The sequence below is a fragment of the Ranitomeya variabilis genome, chromosome 1, assembly GCF_051348905.1.
Source record: "Ranitomeya variabilis isolate aRanVar5 chromosome 1, aRanVar5.hap1, whole genome shotgun sequence".
NCBI lineage: Eukaryota > Metazoa > Chordata > Amphibia > Anura > Dendrobatidae > Ranitomeya > Ranitomeya variabilis.
This window is the reverse complement of record NC_135232.1, coordinates 902,059,333-902,081,563: the sequence shown is the minus strand read 5'-3', so window position 1 is coordinate 902,081,563 and position 22,231 is coordinate 902,059,333. Positions and strand designations below refer to the sequence as shown.

The 22,231-nt window shown below is 41.3% G+C and overlaps 1 protein-coding gene across 6 annotated transcripts in view; it reads right to left on the bottom strand.

Annotated features, from left to right (window-relative positions):
• The window catches only part of EGF (epidermal growth factor), a 236,617-nt gene that overhangs the window by 162,926 nt on the left and 51,460 nt on the right, over positions 1–22,231 (bottom strand). For 4 of the 6 annotated variants that reach the window (XM_077278954.1, XM_077278944.1, XM_077278948.1 and 1 more), the window contains exons 3-7: positions 21,292–21,473; positions 20,309–20,539; positions 17,951–18,150; positions 7,080–7,202; positions 3,055–3,177 (exon numbers count right to left, since the gene is read on the bottom strand). In XM_077278954.1, coding sequence (XP_077135069.1) covers positions 3,055–3,177; positions 7,080–7,202; positions 17,951–18,150; positions 20,309–20,539; positions 21,292–21,473 — 859 coding nt within the window. Of the gene's footprint in view, positions 1–3,054; positions 3,178–7,079; positions 7,203–17,950; positions 18,151–20,308; positions 20,540–21,291; positions 21,474–22,231 lie in introns of those variants that run through there. The other 2 variants (XM_077278956.1, XM_077278957.1) reach the window with 2 other exon arrangements.

The following is a 22,231-nucleotide window of genomic DNA, read 5'->3' as shown; positions in this document are numbered from 1 at the left end:
TAATGCCATCATAAATGTGTAATATGCTATTCTTTTTATTGCTCGTAGTTACTTTGCTGCAGTAAGAATACTGATAATCTAAGATAACTGACAGTTTCCTATGAGGCAGCTAATAACATAGAACTATTCCATTAATGACTCAGGCTATAACTATAGCCATGGGAAAAACAGATTCTCGCTAATTATAACTTAACTTTATACACTGTGATTTATACAGATAATCTCTTGTCATTGGGGCAATTATTGGGTTAAACATGCTACATAAAATGTAAAATTCACATTTGTACACTCCAGTTTGTGTGCAAATTGACCCTAAAACATGTTTGTCATTTATATTTATGTGCAGCCTAATATTTATAGCTTAAAGCTGGTTTGCTTCTTTTAATTTGGCTTATTTTTCTTAGTGTTGTTTTTTTGTTTTTTTATTATTTTTACATCACATATTACTTAATAGCTTTTACGCTTTTGTGATCAAAATTATGTTAACTAAGTACCTTATGTTATGTTCATGTGCTGTTCATGTGCTATTGCTATTTATTTATTAGGGTACTTGCTCATTGTGTCTTTTTCTTAGGTTTTATCTGTTTAGTGGCCAGTGTGAACATGCACCTACATGTTGCATGCATACCAACTTATATTCCAGTTCATCTATTTAGGTTTTAGTTTCAGGTTTTTGCACTCTGTGCAAGTAAGGCTGTGGCCTCCCTTTTCTTTGAGCTGGACATTATTTTTATATAGCTCCCCATAGCTGGGTGTCCATTAGTCAGGGTCTCAGTCCTGCTCAGCGCTTATTCACATATACATCATTTGACATATGGTAAGGTTTTAATACTATAGGTTAGGACCATCCCAAATAAGGTCACCTTGATGCAGTGACATGGTTTGTACATTTTTTTAATCAAATAGATGTTAACTAAGTGCCCTATGCTATTTTCATGTACTATTGCTATTTATTTATTTACTTCGGATTATTTGCTCGTTTTGTTTCTATCTTAGGTTTTGTATATTTATGTGCAGCCTAATATTTATAAGTTGAAGCTGCATTGCTTCTTTTAATCTGACTTATTTTTCTTTGTGTTGTGTTTTTTGCTTTTTGGGTTTTTTATATTACATATTACTTAATAGTAGAGTCAATAGTGTAACATGTTTTCATTGTAGAAATTATGGGACTTCAGCACGACAGACAGACATATACTATAGATAGAAATGGTTTTCTTTTTATTGTGAAGAAAACAAATAAGACAAAAGAACTGAAAACTTTAGTGTGCATAACTACACCCCCCCCCCCCCTAATGTCAGTACTTTGTATAGTTTCCTTTTGTGAAAATTACAACAGCAAGTCACTTTCAATAAGTCTGTGAGCTTTCCACATCTTGCCACTGGTATTTTTGCCCATTTCTCAAGGCAAAACAGCTCATTCAAGTTAGATGGTTTCCTCTGGTGAGCAGCAATTTTCAAGACTGACCACAGATTTTCATTTGGATTAAGGTTTGGCATTTGACTAGGCCACTCCAAAACATTTACACATTTCCCCTTAAACCACTTGAGTGTTACTTTATCAAGATGCTTTGGGTCATTGTCTTGTTGAAAAGTGAACCTCTATCCCAGTCTCAAATCACTGACAGACAAACAGGTTTTGCTCAAGAATATTCCTGTGTTTCGCACCATCCATCTTCCCCTCAACTCGGACCATTTTCCCTGTCACTGCTGCCGAAAGACATCCCCACAGCATGTTGCCACCACAATGTTTCATTGTGGGGATGGTGTTCTTGGAGTGATGAGCTGTGTTGGTTTGGCGCCAGACATAGCATTTACCTTGATGGCCAAAAAGTTAAATTTTGGTCTCATCTGACCATAGCACCTTCCTCCATACATTTGGGGAGTCTCCCACGTCTTTTGGCAAACTCAAAATGAGCCTTATAATTTCAGTAAGCAAAGAACTTTTTCTGGTCAATGTATGGCTTATTATGGTCGTATGGGCAGGTAGTGTAAAAAAACTTGACACTCATTACGTATGCTAAACAAGGATGTCTAATTTCTGCTTGGATATTTCTGCAATAAAAATTACATTATGTTGATCATATGTAACAAGTGCCAAGTTTTTTACACTGTTGCTGACGGAACTGGATCCTACTTGTGCATCACTCTAACCAGCAGTGCTGTGTTTGTCTTTACATATGGACACATATTCCAGTCTCTGCTTGGGAAATCTGCAGCTCCTTCAGGGTTACCTTGTGTCTCTGTGCTGCCCTTTGTGATTAATGCCCTTCTTGCCTGGGATGAGAGTTTGGTGTGCGGCCCTCTCTTGGCAGGTGTGTTGTGGTATCATCTCCTTTCATTTCATTTCATTTCTCAACAACTTTGTCCCTGACTTGTTTGGAGATCTCCTTGGTCTCCATAGTGTTGTTTGGTTACTGGTGCCTCTTGCTTAATGGTTTTGCAGTCTCTGGCCTTTCAGAAAAGGTATGTATATACTGACAGACTATGTGACACTTAGATTGCAGACAGGTGGACTTCCCTTCATTTTTAGGGGGTTCACAAAGGAGTGACTACATATGCACATGTCAATTTGATCCAATAAATTTAATTTATGTCTATATTTTTCTCACTTCACTAATACTTCACTAACTTAGACTATTTAGTGCTGATGTATCACACACAAATCGGATTACAAAAATATTTAATCGCAGGTTTTAATCTAACAAAATAGGTAAAACGCATGCACTGTACAGGGGCTTTTTGGAGGGCAATATGGCTTGCACTGTTATGGGGTTATGCCTTGTTGATGACTAACATATTCCTTTAATGACATTGGAAGGACATGAAATTAGTATTGAAGTCTTCGGAGTAAGGATCCTACATAAAGATATCAGACCACAGATATTAGCTCCAAGCCCACAACAAGTATGACTTATCTAGAGGACTCGTAGCAGGTTCAGCTAAGGCTTTCTGGAAAACCTGTGCATAGATAACAACCACAGCCAAATGACAATACAAGCTAATATCGTCTAATACATAGATCCAGCAAGCACATATTGATGGTGTTATACTTACCATGGCATGACTTTTTATCTGGGAGGAGGACATAACCTCTGGGACAGCTACAATAATAGGAGCCTGGGATATTTTCACAGCCAAGAGTGCAGCCATGGCTCCATAAGGAACATTCATTAATATCTAATGACAGAGAAAATTAAACTTGAGCCTCTTTGATTACATACCTGTTCCTCAGTCTACGGCAGATAAAGATAACAATCTGTCTTGTCTGTTTTCATTCCATTTTAAATATGTTTAAGTTCACCTGAATGTGAAAGTCTACGAGACCACCTTTAACCTCCCCCAGTAAACATTTAGAACTGCACATCTGGGACTGTTCCCCTCTGTAGTAATATTACACATAACTCATCTGTTCTAGAAGGCTGGAAGTATAGGAAGTCCTAACATCGAGCAAACTACAGCAACCAATAAAGAGCCACATTATCTAATTCCTGTTCACTGAGCCTTTCTGTGTGTTTCTGTCCTAATAATTTACTGTTGATTCTACCTTATTCAGTTTTATTACCAATCAGTTGTAGTTAAAAATAAAAGAACATGAATTCTTACTATTGCTTACCCTCTTTACTACTCCTGCTTTACACAAAGACCCTTTCATTTGTCTTTAGGAAAACCTGTCAAGTCCCCAAATATTATTAACCTGCAGGTATATGGTTAGTCTGCAGGTTAATAGCAATACAATACTGTCTTGGCACTTTGACTGACAGTTCGCCCTGCACAGATGCGCTACATAATCACACTCAGCTTTGCTCTGCTCTGAGCACTTTATCATCACACACAGTTCTGTAGTGAAATCAGTGAGGACAGGAGACTGTCATTATTTGTCTCACACTGAGGAATCTGCTCTAACCTATTGTGGGGGCGTGTTCTTTTAATCTCTGTATGCTGCTGCCTGCTTATAATTGGTCAACCTCATGCAGGTGAAGAAGTACACGCCCCTGGAGAAGAATCTCTGGTAATGCACATTTGGACATATCATATATTATAACCTAAACTTTATAAGCTGATATTTCCACAATGGAAAGGAAAAATTAAAAAAAATATACATTTTATTTAACTATGCAGACACTATTCCATGATTTGGTCAATTTATTGTGCTCAGACTAGTGAAAGGTCCTAACTCATTAACTCATTCTGCAACCAGCAATAGACAGTGTGACATGATGGCTATCCAAGGGTAAGTTTTCATGAAACCCAATTGCAATAATTATTTTTTTTTGATCCAATTACCTGATTTTAAGAAAAAAGTACAGTACTTTATCTAACCTGTCAGTGTTTGTCTTACAGCATATCAGACCCTGCCTTTTGTGTAAAAAATGTGAAAAAAAAAACCTTATTAACAGGACTATGAATTCATGTACTGGTACGTCCAATGTTTTGTTCCCATATATGGAGCGGGCTCAGGAGTTGAACCAGTACCATATCCGGCAAATATTGCCTGTGTTAACAGCCAGCATCTGTCTCTAAGAGCAGTGAGTGGAGCTGAGCTCTGACCACTGTTGTTAAACCGTCATTTACTGATGTAAATCTCTGATAGTGGTATTTAAAGCTTGATCCAGGGTAGGGGGAATTTCTTGTTTTCTCCTCCCCATCTTACATCACCCCCTACGTGACGTGATCGTGGTGTGCCTACGAGTTGCCTCCAGCAGGTATCCATACCCTGACAAAGCTCCTGCCTGTCACTGGGCTTCATATAGGACCATAATTTTCTTTATGTACTGCAGAAAGTCTATAGAACAGTCTATAGAAAAAGCATTCAGACAATCACAGGTTAATTTCCCGAAGGAGAGTAAAAAAATAACGTAAAAACAAACTTTTTCAAAATATTAAAAAAATCATTATTGCAATACAGGAATAGATATCTGGGCATACTATCTATATACTGTTAATAGCCTTGGAAGTTTTTTGTTAGCCCTCCATTGAGCTACTCTGTTTTTTAAGTACATCATTTAGCACCATTTTTATTTTTATTTTGGTTTATCTTGTGATATTTAGGTGCATCTCTCTGATTCAACCAGATACGTTTGCAGAAGCAGAAGTTTATAACGTAGAGCTGTGAAAATAAAAAAAATCACATTCTTCCCAGATAAATCTTTTTTAGCTCCAAATTTAGCATTTTCATATGGGTTACAGGAGAAATTGCTCAACCAATTTGTTATGCAATTTTTCCTGATACCCAATATGTGGAGGAAAACAGCTGTTTGGGTGCACGGAAGGGCTTGGAAGAAAAGGAGTCATTTGACTTTTTGAATGTAAACTTTGCTGGAATAATTAGCGGATGCCATGTCATGTTTGGAGAGCCCCTGATGTGCCTGAACATTCCCAACAAGTGACACCAATTTGGGAAACTAGACCCCTTAGGGTATGTTTCCACGGTACGTAAACGCTGCTTGTTTGACGCTGCAGCGTCAAACAAGCAGCGTCCAGATGTTCCAGCATAGTGGAGGGGATTTTATGAAATCCCGTCTCCACTATGCGTGGAAACCCGCACGCGGCGGCCCTGCGACTCCGGACATGCTGCACGTCTTTTCAGAACGCAGCATGTCCGTACACCTTGCGGGGACGCAGCGTCCCCGCAAGGCATATCACAGGGCCCTATGGCGAGGGGGGCGATGATCCCGGATGTGTACTGTACACATCCGGCATCATCGCGTCCCAGAAAGGGGGCGGGGCTTAGCGCCGAGCGGCTTCGCCGCTCCGGCGATACCGTCGGCCGCCCGCAACGTGGAAACATACCCCAAGGGAACTTTTCTAGATGTGTATTGAGCACCTTTAACCCACAGGTGCTTCACAGAAGGTTATAACGTAGAACCGTGAAAATTAAAAAAAAAAATAAATAAATTATTTTTTGACTCCAGGCTTTTTATTTTCATAAGGGTAACAAGAGAAAATGGACCCAAGATTTGTTGTGCAACTTCACCTGAGTTTACTGATACCCCATATGTCGTTGAAAACTACTTTTGAGGCACAGTGCAAAGCTCAGAAGGGAAGAAATGCCATATTATAGAGCAGATCTTGCTGCACTTCTTTGAGGGTGCCATGTTACATTGGCAGAGCCCCTGAGGTACCAACACAACAGAACCAGCCATAAGTGACCCCATTTTACAAACTACACCTCTCAATGAATTCATCTAGGGGTGCAGTGATTATATTGACACCACGGGTGTGCCACAGGGTGTAGGCAGTGAATATAAAATAATTTACATTTTTACTGCCAAGATTGTGTGTTAGGCCCAAATTTTCCGTTTTCATACTGGGAAATGGGTAAAAAATGGCACCAAAATTTGTCCCACAATTTCTACTGAACGGGGCAATACCCCATATGTGGCTGTACAGTGCTACTTAGCCATATGGAGAGACTCGGGAGGGACGGAATGCTATTTGCCTCCTGGAACACAGATTTTCCTAGAATAATTTGCAGATTACATATAAAGAGCCCCTAAGGGATAAAAAAGCAGAATGCCCCCTCAAATGACCCAATTTTGGAAATTATAACCCTTTGGGAATTTATCTGCAGATGTATTGATGATTTTGACTCCATAGGTGATTTCCAGAGGCAAGCGCCAGCGGATGTTGCTAAGTGAAAATTGCAAACTGTCGTTGTAGTGACCAATACGCTGTAGTGACCAGTACATTATGCCCAGCTCAAGCTTCTGGAGACACACACCTGCAAATTAGGCGGGCTCTCATCACTACAGAAATGCCAAACATCTGGGCGCTAAATGTCGTTTAGACACACTGGGGCTCGGATGGGAGGTGGAGCATTTGGATTTGGGAGCGGAGAATTTGCTGAATTTCTTTTGGGGGTGAGGAGCCATTTTGCTAGCACCGATCGTGGGCGTTGCTTCAGAATGTCAGCTCTCACACATGTATTTATACAGCTCACATACAATGTCTGAATAATATATCTACTTTTTTCACTAATTGATCATCTGTTAGTCCTATTTCCTAGCCTTCTGATGTGATTGATTATAATGTAGCATTTTTTCTTTCTGTATTTTGATATAAATTTAGGTATATCTCACCTTCACATTGCTTGCCATCATAAGAAAGTTGAAAACCCTCCTTACATCTGCACTGCTGGCTTAATCCGTTGATTTGGCACATTCCTGAGCAGCTGTCATTCACAAATACGCACTCCTCTGATCCTGGAACCAAAGGAAGAATAGTTCAATGTGCACGCTTCTGCCTCTGGAAAAATGTAATGGTTATGAGTCCTTCAATATGCTTGCCCCAGATCCCTAAAGTTAATCTCTGTCTTTTATCACTATGTTGTTTTTAGCTTGATCATTCTGTGCTCATTAGTTTCTTAAAATATCTGTACAGTTATTGCAGGTAAACATGGCTTCAAACTCCCTAGAAAGATGTAGATTTAAAAGATAACACCCCACCGCCACTAGGGGGAGCTTAGGATCTAACTGCACTTATTGAGCTCAATGTTCAACATTGTCTAATAATTCAAATGACCAGGAAAGAAGGATTTTAATTAAAGTGAACATCATCACTCCTGAAACGTCTGCTTCAGCAAATACTTGACTTCATCATAAAAATAATAATTAAAAAATGTTTTTAAAAACATGAAGAAAAAAACACAAAAAGTTAAAGTCACATATTTGGTATTGCTGTCTTCGTAAAAGTCCAATCTATAAAAATATAAAATGAATTAGTCCAATTGGTAAACAGCGTAACAAGAAAAATATTGAAAAGCCAGAATTACATTTTATTGGCTGCCGCAACATAGCAGTAAAAAGCAATGAGAGGCAATCAAAACAAATGCTCTACCTCAAAATACTATCAATAAAAACTTCCGCTCAGGGCTCAAAAAATAAGCCACCACACAGCTCTACATCCTGAAAAAGCGTTGAGAAAAAAAAAATATATATATATACACTGCTCAAAACATAAAGGGACCACTTAAACAACAGAATGTAACTCCAAGTAAATCAAACTTCTGTGAAATCAAACTGTCCACTTAGGAAGCAACACTGTTTGACAATCAATTTCACATGCTGTTGTGCAAATGGAATAGACAACAGATGGAAATTACTGGCAATTATCTGCAGGTGGGGACCACAGACCACATCTCAGTAGCAATGCTTTCTGGCTGATGTTTTGGTCACTTTTGAATGTTTGTTGTGCTTTCACACTCGTGGTAGCATGAGACGGATTCTACAACCCACACAAGTGGCTCAGGTAGTGCAGCTCATCCAGGATGGCACATCAGTGTGAGCTGTGGCAAGAAGGTTTGCTGTGTCTGTCAGCGTAGTGTACAGAGGATGGAGGCACTAACAGGAGACAGGCCAGTACACAGGAGACATGGAGGGGGCCGTAGGAGGGCAACAACCCAGCAGCAGGATTGCTACCTCAGCCTTTGTGCAAGGAGGAGCAGGAGGAGCACTGCCAGAGCCCTGCAAAATGACCTTCAGCAGGCCACAAATGTGCATGTGTCTGCACAAACGGTTAGAAACCGACTCCATGAGGATGGTCTGAGTACCCAACGTCCATAGATGGGGTTGTGCTCACAGCCCAACACCATTCAGGATGCTTGGCATTTGCCACAGAACTACAGGATTGGCAAATTTGCCACTGGAAGCCTGTGCTCTTCACAGATGAAAGCAGGATCACACTGAGCACATGTGACAGACGTGACAGAGTCTGGAGACGTTGTGTAGAGCGATCTGCTGCCTGCAACATCCTTCAGCATGACTGATTTGGCAGTGGGTCAGTAATGGTGTGGGGTGGCATTTCTTTGGAGGGCCGCACAGCCCTCCATGTGCTCGCCAGAGGTAGCCTGACTGCCATTAGGTACTGAGATTAGATCCTCAGACCCCTTGTGAGACCATATGCTGGTGCGGTTTGTCCTGGGTTCCTCCTACTGCAGGACAATGCCAGACCTCATGTGGTTGCAGTGTGTCAGCAGTTCCTGCAAGATGAAGGTTTTGAAGCTATGGACTGGCCAACCCGTTCCCCAGACCTGAATCCAATTGAACACACTTGGAACATCATGTCTCACACCATCCATCAATGTCACGCTGCACCACAGACTGTCCAGGAGTTGGTGGAAGCTTTAGTCCAGGTCTGGGAGGAGATCCCTCAGGAGACCATCCGCCACCTCATCAGGAGCATGCCCAGGCGTTGAAGGGAGATCATACAGGAACGTGGAGGCCACACACACTACTGAGCATCATTTCCTTGTCTTGAGGCATTTCCTCTGAAGTTGGATCAGCCTGTAACTTCATTTTCCACTTTGATTTTGAGCATCATTCTAACTCCAGACCTCTGTGGGATATTAGTTGTGATTTACGTTGATCATTTTTAGGTTTTATTGTTCTCAACACATTCCACTATGTAATGAATAAAGATTTACAACTGGAATATTTCATTCAGCGATATCTAGGATGTGGGATATACATACACACATGTTTTGTATCTGCCTAATTGTACTGACCTGGGGAATCGTACTTCCAGGTCAGATTTACCATATAGTGAACATGATGAATGAGAAAATAAATTATGGAATCGCACTTTTTTGCCATTTCAACTCATTTGGAATATTTTCAACACTTTCCAGTACATCACATGATAAAATGATATAGGAAAGATATATATCTTGGTACCATGTTAGCCAGTAGATATAAAAATATTTAGAATTGAGAGTCCTCAGTGGTTGATACCTTTTAATGGCTAACTGAAAAGATGGTAACAAATTGCAAATTGCAGACATGTCCTCCTGCTTAAGCCAGTACATGTCCGGGCCTGTATGAAGTTTGCTAGAGAGCATTTGGATTATCCAGAAGAGTATTGGGAGAATGTTATATGGTCTGATGAAACCAAAGTAGAACTGTTTGGTAGAAACAAAACTCGTTGTGTTTGGGGGAGACAGAATGCTGAGTTACATCCAAAGAACACCATACCTACTGTGAAGCATGGGGGTGGCAACATCATGCTTTGGGGCTGTTTCTCTGCAAAGGGACCAGGATGACTGATCCATGTACATGAAAGAATGTATGGGGCCATGTATCATGAGATTTTGAGGCAAACCTCCTACCATCAGCAAGGGCATTGAAAATGAAACAATCATGGGTCTTTCAGCATGATAATGATCCCAAGCACACTGCCAGGGCAATGAAGGAGTAGCTTCGTAAGCATATGAAGGTCTTGGGAGTGACCTAGCCAGTCTCCAGCTCTCAACCCCATAGGAAACCTTTGGAGGGAGTTGAAAGTCCGTGTTGCCCAGTGACAGGCCCAAAACATCACTGCTCTAGAGGAGATCTGCATGGAGGAATGGGCCAACATACCACCAACAGTATGTGCCAACCTTGTGAAGACTTACAGAAAACGTTTGACCTCTGTCATTGCCAACAAAAGATATATAACAAAATATTGAGATGAACTTTTGTTAATGACCAAATATTTATTTTCCACCATAATTTGCAAAATAAATCTTGCCAAATCAGACAAGTTGATGTTCTGGATTTGTTTTGCCATTTTGACTTTCATAATTGTGGTCTACCTATGATGTCAATTACAGGTCTCTCTCATCTTTTTAAGTGGGAGAACTTGCACAAATGGTGGCTGACTAAATACCTTTTCCCCCACTGAATATATTAGTAAGTACCACAAAATCATGTCCCCAGCACTTTGTTAAAATAAAGGTGAAATGACCAACCCTTTAAAAACGTGAGCTATTATCATTGGAATTAATATAACAAGGTAGAAAACATGCATGTGTGTATGTGTGTGGTGTGTCTGAGTGTGTGTGTCTCTGTCCGTGTGTGTAAGAGGATGATGTGAGTGGAGGCATTCTATGCTTTCTATAACACAGCAGTTTTTGCTTTAAAAAAAGGATCAGAATATAGCTAAAAATTTGTATTCTACTACTTTGTTGAAAGTTTAGCTACAAGTATTGATAGGCAATATGTTAAATGCAGTGGTGCCCCTGTGCATGTTGGTCAGATGTATGGGCCCTTGCTGCATTGTAGAGCCTATAAAAACATACATGTTTTCCCCCATGTAATAATGTCCTGCCTCCTCCTTTTATTAATCTTCAGCATCCTGGTCCCTTCTAGTAATAATGCTTTCCGTCCTGGACCCCCTACTATATCATTTTCCCCCATCCTGTGCCCCCACCTGGTATAATGTCCCCCATTCTGGTATAATCTACTCAATTCTGCTCCATTCTGTTACAATGTCCCCCATTCTGGAAGGAATGGATGACATTATTGCACATCCAAGTGAAATTGACATCAACGGGCCCCTTCCCTGATGGTCCAGTCACAGTTGCAGCCTCTGTAACCGTGATCGCTACACCCCTAGGTAAAGGGATTGCCTACTACTTTATAAGTCCCTTTCATGTGAAGTAACTGTCATAGTTAAGCTATTTTTTAAATACTTTGTTTTCCCAAATCTTACTGTAACCTGAGATTAAGAATTGTCTGACATCAGATTCTCACTGGCATCTTGGCTCTAGAGTATGACGTGACATGACAATCATGTGACTATGTATACAACAGAGTGTGTATGTGCACACACACCCCTCTATAGCCTTTTAATATACAGTATATATATATATATATATATATATATATATATATATATATATAGACACCCTGCTTTATTCCCTCTATTATACACATATATTCATACATCTTTCTCTCCACATCCATCCATCCTGCTTCAGTAGAACATGACTGGTCAGTGAGAAGGAGTAGGTGATAATCTTAAATGCCAGGGTTGGTGTTCTGGTGCTTTGTATTACTTCTATGCACTGTATCAGTGACTTTCTGAAGCATTGTCCTGGACAGGATGATATGCTGAATGTTGTGAATTTGCTTTTTGCTCCCTCTAGTGGTTACTAGTTTTTTGACTCTGGTTTTTCTGTCATTCCTTTTATCCGCACCTGGGTCGTTAGTTAGGGGTGTTGCTATATAAGCTCCCTGGACCTTCAGTTCAATGCCTGGCAACGTAGTTATCAGAGCTAGTCTGCTGTGCTCTTGTCTACTGATCCTGGTTCCAGTTATATCAGCTAAGTCTGCCTTTTGCTTTTTGCTATTTGTTTTGGTTTTGTATTTTTGTCCAGCTTGTTCCAAATCTATATCCTGACCTTTGCTGGAAGCTCTAGGGGGCTGGTGTTCTCCCCCCGGACCGTTAGACGGTTCGGGGGTTCTTGAATTTCCAGTGTGGATTTTGATAGGGTTTTTGTTGACCATATAAGTTACCTTTCTTTATTCTGCTATCAGTAAGCGGGCCTCTCTGTGCTAAACCTGGTTCATTTCTGTGTTTGTCATTTCCTCTTACCTCACCGTCATTATTTGTGGGGGGCTTCTATCCAGCTTTGGGGTTCCCTTCTCTGGAGGCAAGAAAGGTCTTTGTTTTCTTCTACTAGGGGTAGCTAGATTCTCCGGCTGGCGCGTGTCATCTAGAATCAACGTAGGAATGATCCCCGGCTACTTCTAGTGTTGGCGTTAGGAGTAGATATATGGTCAACCCAGTTACCACTGCCCTATGAGCTGGATTTTTGTATTCTGCAGACTTCCACGTTCCTCTGAGACCCTCGCCATTGGGGTCATAACAGTTTGCCAGGCCAGTATTAAATGTTTAATGCATTGCAGAAGAGGGATTATAAGAAAGAAGATTCTGAGTTTTGTTTTTTTTTCTCCTTCCCCTTTACCTCAGAGTGGCTATGCTTGCTGCAGACATGAATGTCCAGACCTTGATTACAAGTGTGGACCAGCTGGCTACTCGTGTGCAGGGCATACAAGACTATGTTATCAGAAATCCTAGGTCAGAACCTAAAATACCGATTCCTGAACTGTTTTCCGGAGACAGGTTTAAGTTTAGGAATTTCGTGAATAATTGTAAATTGTTTTTGTCCCTGAGACCCTGTTCATCAGGAGATTCTGCTCAGCAAGTAAAAATTGTTATTTCGTTCTTACGGGGCGACCCTCAGGATTGGGCTTTTTCGCTGGCGCCAGGAGATCCGGCATTGGCTGATCTTGATGCGTTTTTTCTGGCGCTCGGTTTACTTTATGAGGAACCCAATCTTGAGATTCAGGCAGAAAAGGCCTTGCTGTCTATGTCTCAGGGGCAGGACGAGGCTGAAGTGTATTGCCAAAAATTTCGGAAATGGTCCGTGCTGACACATTGGAACGAGTGTGCACTGGCCGCTAATTTTAGAAATGGCCTTTCTGAAGCCATTAAGAATGTTATGGTGGGTTTTCCCATTCCCACAGGTCTGAATGATACTATGGCACTGGCTATTCAAATTGACCGGCGGTTGCGGGAGCGCAAAACCGCAAATTCCCTCATGGTGTTGTCTGAACAGACACCTAATTCGGTGCAATGTGATAGAAAAACCGCAAATTCCCTCATGGTGTTGTCTGAACAGACACCTGATTTAATGCAATGTGATAGAATCCTGACTAGAAATGAGCGGAAAATTCATAGACGCCGGAATGGCTTGTGCTACTACTGTGGTGATTCTACACATGTTATCTCAGCATGCTCTAAACGTATAGCTAAGGTTGTTAGTCCTGTCACCATTGGTAATTTGCAACCTAAATTTATTCTGTCTGTAACTTTGATTTGCTCACTGTCATCTTATCCTGTCATGGCGTTTGTAGATTCAGGTGCTGCCCTGAGTCTCATGGATCTCTCATTTGCTAAGCGCTGTGGATTTACTCTTGAACCATTAGAAAATCCTATTCCTCTTAGGGGTATTGATGCTACACCATTGGCAGCAAATAAACCGCAGTATTGGACTCAGGTTACCATGTGCATGACTCCTGAACACCGCGAGGTGATACGTTTCCTGGTTTTACATAAAATGCATGATTTGGTCGTTTTAGGGCTACCATGGTTACAGACCCATAATCCAGTCCTGGACTGGAAGGCTATGTCAGTCTCAAGTTGGGGCTGTCGTGGTATTCATGAGGATTCCCTGCCTGTGTCTATTGCTTCTTCTACGCCTTCGGAAGTTCCGGAGTATTTGTCTGATTATCAGGATGTCTTCAGTGAGTCTGAGTCCAGTGCACTGCCTCCTCATAGGGACTGTGACTGTGCTATAGATTTGATCCCAGGCAGTAAATTTCCTAAGGGAAGACTGTTTAATCTGTCGGTACCTGAACATACCGCTATGCGTTCATATATCAAGGAGTCTCTGGAAAAAGGACATATTCGTCCGTCTTCTTCCCCTCTTGGTGCGGGATTCTTTTTTGTGGCAAAGAAGGACGGATCTTTGAGACCTTGTATTGATTATCGGCTTTTAAATAAGATCACTGTCAAATTTCAGTATCCTTTACCGCTGTTGTCTGACTTGTTTGCCCGGATTAAGGGTGCCAAGTGCTTCACCAAGATAGACCTTCGTGGTGCGTACAACCTTGTGCGCATTAAGCAAGGTGATGAATGGAAAACCGCATTCAATACGCCCGAAGGTCATTTTGAGTACTTGGTGATGCCTTTTGGGCTCTCCAATGCGCCTTCAGTTTTTCAGTCCTTTATGCATGACATTTTCCGGAAGTATCTGGATAAATTTTTGATTGTTTATCTGGATGATATTTTGGTTTTTTCTGATAATTGGGATTCGCATGTGGAGCAGGTCAGGTTGGTCTTTAAAATTTTGCGTGAAAATTCTTTGTTTGTCAAGGGCTCAAAGTGTCTCTTTGGTGTGCAGAAGGTTCCCTTTTTGGGGTTCATTTTTTCCCCTTCTGCTGTGGAGATGGACCCAGTCAAGGTCCGAGCTATTCTTGATTGGACTCAGCCCTCGTCAGTTAAGAGTCTTCAGAAGTTCTTGGGCTTCGCTAACTTCTACCGTCGTTTTATCGCTAATTTTTCTAGCATTGTGAAACCTTTGACGGATATGACCAAGAAGGGCTCCGATGTAGCTAACTGGGCTCCTGCTGCCGTGGAGGCTTTCCAGGAGTTGAAACGCCGGTTTACTTCGGCGCCTGTTTTGTGCCAGCCTGACGTCTCACTTCCCTTTCAGGTTGAGGTGGATGCTTCGGAGATTGGGGCAGGGGCCGTTTTGTCGCAGAGAGGCCCTGGTTGCTCTGTTATGAAACCTTGTGCCTTTTTCTCTAGGAAGTTTTCGCCTGCCGAGCGAAATTATGATGTGGGCAATCGGGAGTTGTTGGCCATGAAATGGGCATTTGAGGAGTGGCGTCATTGGCTCGAGGGTGCTAAGCATCGTGTGGTGGTCTTGACTGATCACAAAAATCTGATGTATCTCGAGTCTGCTAAACGCCTTAATCCGAGACAGGCCCGCTGGTCATTGTTTTTCTCCCGCTTTGATTTTGTTGTCTCGTATTTACCAGGTTCAAAGAATGTGAAGGCCGATGCTCTTTCTAGGAGCTTTGTGCCTGATGCTCCTGGAGTCGCTGATCCTGTTGGTATTCTTAAAGATGGAGTTATCTTGTCAGCTATTTCTCCGGATCTGCGACGTGTGTTGCAGAGATTTCAGGCTGATAGGCCTGAGTCTTGTCCACCTGACAGACTGTTTGTCCCGGATAAGTGGACCAGCAGAGTCATTTCCGAGGTTCATTCCTCGGTGTTGGCAGGTCACCCGGGAATTTTTGGCACCAGAGATCTGGTGGCCAGGTCCTTTTGGTGGCCTTCCTTGTCAAGGGATGTGCGGTCATTTGTGCAGTCCTGTGGGACTTGTGCTCGAGCTAAGCCTTGCTGTTCTCGTGCCAGCGGTTTGCTCTTGCCCTTGCCTGTCCCGAAGAGACCTTGGACACATATCTCCATGGATTTCATTTCTGATCTTCCGCTATCTCAGGGCATGTCCGTTATCTGGGTGATATGTGATCGCTTCTCCAAGATGGTCCATTTGGTTCCTTTGCCTAAGCTGCCTTCCTCTTCCGATCTGGTTCCTGTGTTTTTCCAGAACGTGGTTCGTTTGCACGGCATCCCTGAGAATATTGTGTCAGACAGAGGATCCCAGTTCGTTTCCAGGTTCTGGCGATCCTTTTGTAGTAGGATGGGCATTGATTTGTCGTTTTCGTCTGCTTTCCATCCTCAGACTAATGGACAGACGGAGCGAACCAATCAGACTTTGGAGGCTTATTTGAGGTGTTTTGTCTCTGCTGATCAGGACGATTGGGTGACATTCTTGCCGTTGGCTGAGTTTGCCCTTAATAATCGGGCTAGTTCCGCCACCTTGGTTTCGCCTTTTTTCTGCAACTCTGGTTTCCATCCTCGCTTTTCTTCGGGTCATGTGGAGCCTTCTGACTGTCCTGGGGTGGATTCTGTGGTGGATAGGTTGCAGCAGATCTGGAATCATGTGGTGGACAACTTGAAGTTGTCACAGGAGAAGGCTCAGCGTTTTGCCAACCGCCGCCGCGGTGTGGGTCCCCGACTACGCGTTGGGGATTTGGTGTGGCTTTCTTCCCGCTTTGTTCCTATGAAGGTCTCCTCTCCCAAATTTAAACCTCGTTTTATTGGGCCTTACAAGATATTGGAAATCCTTAATCCTGTATCTTTTCGTCTGGATCTTCCTGTGTCGTTTGCTATTCACAATGTATTTCATAGGTCCTTGTTGCGGCGGTACATTGTGCCTGTAGTTCCTTCTGCTGAGCCTCCTGCTCCGGTGTTGGTTGAGGGCGAGTTGGAGTACGTGGTGGAGAAGATCTTGGATTCTCGCCTCTCCAGGCGGAGGCTTCAGTACCTGGTCAAGTGGAAGGGCTATGGTCAGGAGGATAATTCCTGGGTGGTCGCCTCTGATGTTCATGCGGCCGATTTAGTTCGTGCCTTTCATGCCGCTCATCCTGATCGCCCTGGTGGTCGTGGTGAGGGTTCGGTGACCCCTCACTAAGGGGGGGGTACTGTTGTGAATTTGCTTTTTGCTCCCTCTAGTGGTTACTAGTTTTTTGACTCTGGTTTTTCTGTCATTCCTTTTATCCGCACCTGGGTCGTTAGTTAGGGGTGTTGCTATATAAGCTCCCTGGACCTTCAGTTCAATGCCTGGCAACGTAGTTATCAGAGCTAGTCTGCTGTGCTCTTGTCTACTGATCCTGGTTCCAGTTATATCAGCTAAGTCTGCCTTTTGCTTTTTGCTATTTGTTTTGGTTTTGTATTTTTGTCCAGCTTGTTCCAAATCTATATCCTGACCTTTGCTGGAAGCTCTAGGGGGCTGGTGTTCTCCCCCCTGACCGTTAGACGGTTCGGGGGTTCTTGAATTTCCAGTGTGGATTTTGATAGGGTTTTTGTTGACCATATAAGTTACCTTTCTTTATTCTGCTATCAGTAAGCGGGCCTCTCTGTGCTAAACCTGGTTCATTTCTGTGTTTGTCTTTTCCTCTTACCTCACCGTCATTATTTGTGGGGGGCTTCTATCCAGCTTTGGGGTTCCCTTCTCTGGAGGCAAGAAAGGTCTTTGTTTTCTTCTACTAGGGGTAGCTAGATTCTCCGGCTGGCGCGTGTCATCTAGAATCAACGTAGGAATGATCCCCGGCTACTTCTAGTGTTGGCGTTAGGAGTAGATATATGGTCAACCCAGTTACCACTGCCCTATGAGCTGGATTTTTGTATTCTGCAGACTTCCACGTTCCTCTGAGACCCTCGCCATTGGGGTCATAACAGCTGAAGCTGTGAGGCTATTTGTGAAGCTGGGGGAGGAATGGAAGGGGTTTAGGTGGAGTTACAGGTCTGTGCTCACTGCTGGCTTGCAACACCAGGGATTATGGGAAATATAGGGCGACATAAGTAAATGATTCTGAAATGCAAGTGATGGCAGTGACAGCAGAGTTGAAGTGAGGGTAAAGGAAGTGAAACAAAAAAGTACAAAACAATATGAATATTGGCAGAAAAGGTATACAGGGCTCTTTAGGGGCATTATATTTAGGCACTTATAGCAAAACAGATAACTGGGTCGGGATAGTAAATAAACTCTTTAACTTACCAGACCTGGAAGGATAGCTTGATGTCAGCTGAGGGACTATTTTTATATCTGTGATATCTGCCATGGACGGCTTTAAAGTGATTATTACACTTTCATTTCCTGTGTATTTATTTAGAGTTCGGATCGAGGAAGATTTTTTCTCTGTATAGAAGATCTGTTCTGAGAAAAGTGAAAGCCCCCAACTGCTTTGTCTCGATGAACTATAGAGTAAAAAGAAAAATAATTATTGCATACATCATTCCCAAATTAAAGGTGACCTCTTGCCAGATCATAAGTGTCAAGTCGTTGTTCTTATCTTATAATCATATATTATAATAGTATAATAAACGTTATTAAGAGCAAAAACTGGCCACTTTTGACCAAATGTCAGGTCCTCGCTAAATCATCATAGTTTGCATTGGGAGAAGAAAATAAAGTGGTTGTCCAGAATCAATATACTTTTATCACCCCGCATACTGAGATCTGACAAAAAACAGCAGAGGTATCCTGTAGGAAAAGCATGAGGGCTTGAGTAGTTCATCAAAGAATTAATTGTCTAGCCAGTCATTCCTCATTGGGAAAATGCGTCTGGTTTTCAATTCACCTTTATTCACAAATCAATTTTGAGTCGAATATTTTAAAATTTGCAAGTCCCGGGAAATTCGAACAATTTGCGATTTTGATTCTTGCTAATCACCAAAAATATGCTTACATTGCATGTTGCCAAAGATTGCATCGGTCACATAATGCCTTGGTATAGCAATGCCTATCTAATTCTGTATAAAAGCTAAGGCAAGAAAGCTTTAAGGTTTAATTAGAGAAGTTGAACAAAAATATGCTGTGAAACACTTGGCAATTGCAACCATTTTCCTGCAAAGCCTCCTCATTTCAGGGGCTCAAAAGTAATTGGATACCTTAACTTCATCGTAGATAACATGTTATTTTTTAATACCAAGGAAAAAAACAGCTCATCTGCAGCGGCATGTGGTGTGCAGTAGCACAGGAACTCGTGTAGTCTCATGTTCAGGTAATCAAGAAAAAACAAATGGTTCCAGCTTCTGATAAAGTCCAAATTTATTCATAATTAAAAAAGATCATGGCAGGAAATAGTTCACACAGATGTGTGCGGCAACACGTTTCAAACACTGAAAGGTGTCCTTTCACAAAGCTTTGAGTGTTTGAAACGCGTTGCCGCACACATCTGTGTGAACTATTTCCTGCCATGATCTTTTTTATATTTGAATAAATTTGGACTTTATCAGAAGCTGGAACAATTCCTTTTTTCTTGGTTATTTTTTAATACAGTACTTTGTACACAATCCTTTGCCGGCAATCACTGGCTGAAGTCTGGAAGCCATGGGAGTACCTATACAAATAACATATATTAGGGAGGGTTACCTTAAGGGGTCCACTGTTGCGAAGCCAACTCTGGGTAAATATACTTTAAGGTAACCCTCCCTAATATATGTTATTTGTATATGTACTCCCTGGGCTGCTGGCGGACATAGGGTTCGGACTAATGCTATTACATCTGTGTCTTTTGATCCGCAATACAGGTTCGGGACACCCTCCAGCATCACTCTGCATTATTTCTGCATCTCAAGCACTTGACACTTTTACAATACTGCTCTGCACTTTATATATTATGCTGCTTTCTGAGGTGTTTAACAGGATATTTGTCATCTGTTATTAGGTTACTGCTGCTACACTAGATATTTTTGCATGAGGTGTTTTACCCATTTGTCTAATACCATATGTTTTACAAATGATCGTCTTTCTGTGCACAGTGTCTTTCGTATTCTGCATAGCATGTGTTTTCATCTCCTTTGTTTTTATGTTATTTAATGTGTTTTTTAATTCATATTGGTAATAAAGATGTATGAATTTTTGTATATATTTTGGTTTATGTAGGATCTTTTCTCTTTTTTTCTTGGTTTTTCAGCTCTTACGGTCCTCCGTATTATTATTATGCAGGGCACCATAGGCTCTTAAAATCTAAAGGTGTCCGCAGCAGAAACACAACTGCGTGTCCACACACAGGGACCCCTATGTAAGTTGTTTACGAGCGCGGAATTAGTTGTCTGACAAATTCCCCCCATACAAGCCCGTTCTCATCAAGCATGTCACTAGTCATGAGAGGGAGTGAAACTCTCAGAACAAACCCAAAAGTAGAGCAGGACCAGCGGTAAAATCGGAATACTGGCGGATTTCATAGTATAGTATACATTGGTGTTGGTAGAATGGAGACATTTAGAGTCCAGCCCCAGTTTTCTCCAGAGATGCCCCTAATCCCCACTGGTACAAGTGAAATGCTTTATTAGTTAAATGATGATAATACCCACTTGTTGTACGCACGGCATATTTACGCATATAACTTACTGGACTATTTCCTTGATTACTGTTACAAAATCCCCTTGGTAAGTGCAAGCACCTATGCTTGATTTTCCACCTTCTAGATTAGATAAGATCCAATATATTTTCTTAGCAGCTGTGTCCAGTGCGAGAGCTTGAATCTCCCCTCTCATTTCAGTTATAGATGCTACGGCAGTCGCATTCAGATGGGATTTTTGAATCACTGACAACACACTACTAGATGTCCAGAAGAGCAACCTGCAAATCAGAAACATATTATACCGAGGTGTATTTATCTAACAGATGTAAATGTAAACCAACAGTAAAAATGCTTTGCTGTTTTGTAACATTTTCTCATTTGTTGCAATATGCATTATGGCCACTAGTTGGCAGTAGAAATCTAACTAATGAACACATTTTACACTAGTTTTCTAAAGAAAACAAAAACGTGTTAATAAAATTTTAACTTTTGATTAAAATTAAACAGTTAATAGAATTTTAAAAGCTTCATAAAAATTAAACATATATTTTATTTAGGCAATATATTTATTACGTTACACATACCGGTTATCCGGTGATAAGTTATTATAGGTTACTATTTTTCTCATGCTTAATATTATAACTGAAATTGTAGGCTTAATATAAGACAACATGGAAGAGATCATTAATAACACATTTCACAACACAATGATATACCCCATATAATGGTATTATTACTTCTGGAATAGTTTCCATTTCAGCCTACAGGTGTATTCCCACTCTAGACATTTGTAACCTGACAACAAGATAGGGGATAAAGGTTTCATCACTACTGATAAGCAATAGAACAAAGGGATCCAAGTCCATTGTTGTTCCTCACCAGCTCAGCTATGTAGGAATTAAAAGGTCATTGCCTCTCCATTCAAACTCTACAAGACCGATACAAGATCAATGTCATCTGAAAGTAATATGGGAATACTCTTAATATTTAATACAAAATCATTAAAGTTAAGTTCTAAAGTTGCATATACCCCTCCACTGGATCAACAGAAATGAAGGTGGGTTGAACTAAACCTCTCAAAAGGGTTCTAGCTTTCTTTCCATTCATGTCGGTCCACTCTATCGTTCCTTTGTGCTGGTTGGACCAAAAAATATTCTTGTTTTTCCAATCTACTGTGAATCGTGCTGCCCCTTGTATTACAGCACGCATTCTCTGAAATACGAAAACATCAGTGTTACTGGGAAGTGAAATATTAGTAATAAAACATCTATCACTAAGTCATAAAACAGATTATTTAACACTTCAACAAGAAAGGTTTTCTATATGCACTTTAATTTGTAGTTATAAATAGTAATTTTACTGATATTGTCAGTTACTGGTATCTGAGTACTGGGTGGCACCTTTTGGGTAATTGATGGCATAATTGATGTGAGCATTATATGGTGTTTTTTTAATATATTCACTTTCAACAAGACCACAGAAGGACAAAACATCCGTGTCAGATGGGGCAGAAATAATCTCGAAATGCAATTAACCAAGGGTAAATAACTGACGTTGTGGGCACAATGATGATGTCACCTCAATGGTGGGAAAGTCTGCAATTATGTGGCTACAGCAATATTCATATATTAAAAAATCACATAGGGATGAAACGGAAGCAACTATGGGAAGAGGCAAACTGGAAACAGGATAGTAGAGACTAGAACAGTAGAAGTGGAAGGAACAGCCAGTAGAAAATGGTGGAAAGATGACAAGTATCAGCATTGGCTCATTTTGTGGTTGCTGATAGAAATGATAAATAAATTAGCATAAACTATGTTAACACAATGGGCTAGTCCCTTGCACTAAAATTGCACCAGGAACCTTTTTGCATCTCTCCTCCCATTTATTTAGATCAGTTTTCCCAAACTCCAGTCCTCAGGGCCCCCAAATCATGCTTCAGGATTTCCTTAGCATTGCTCAAATGATGG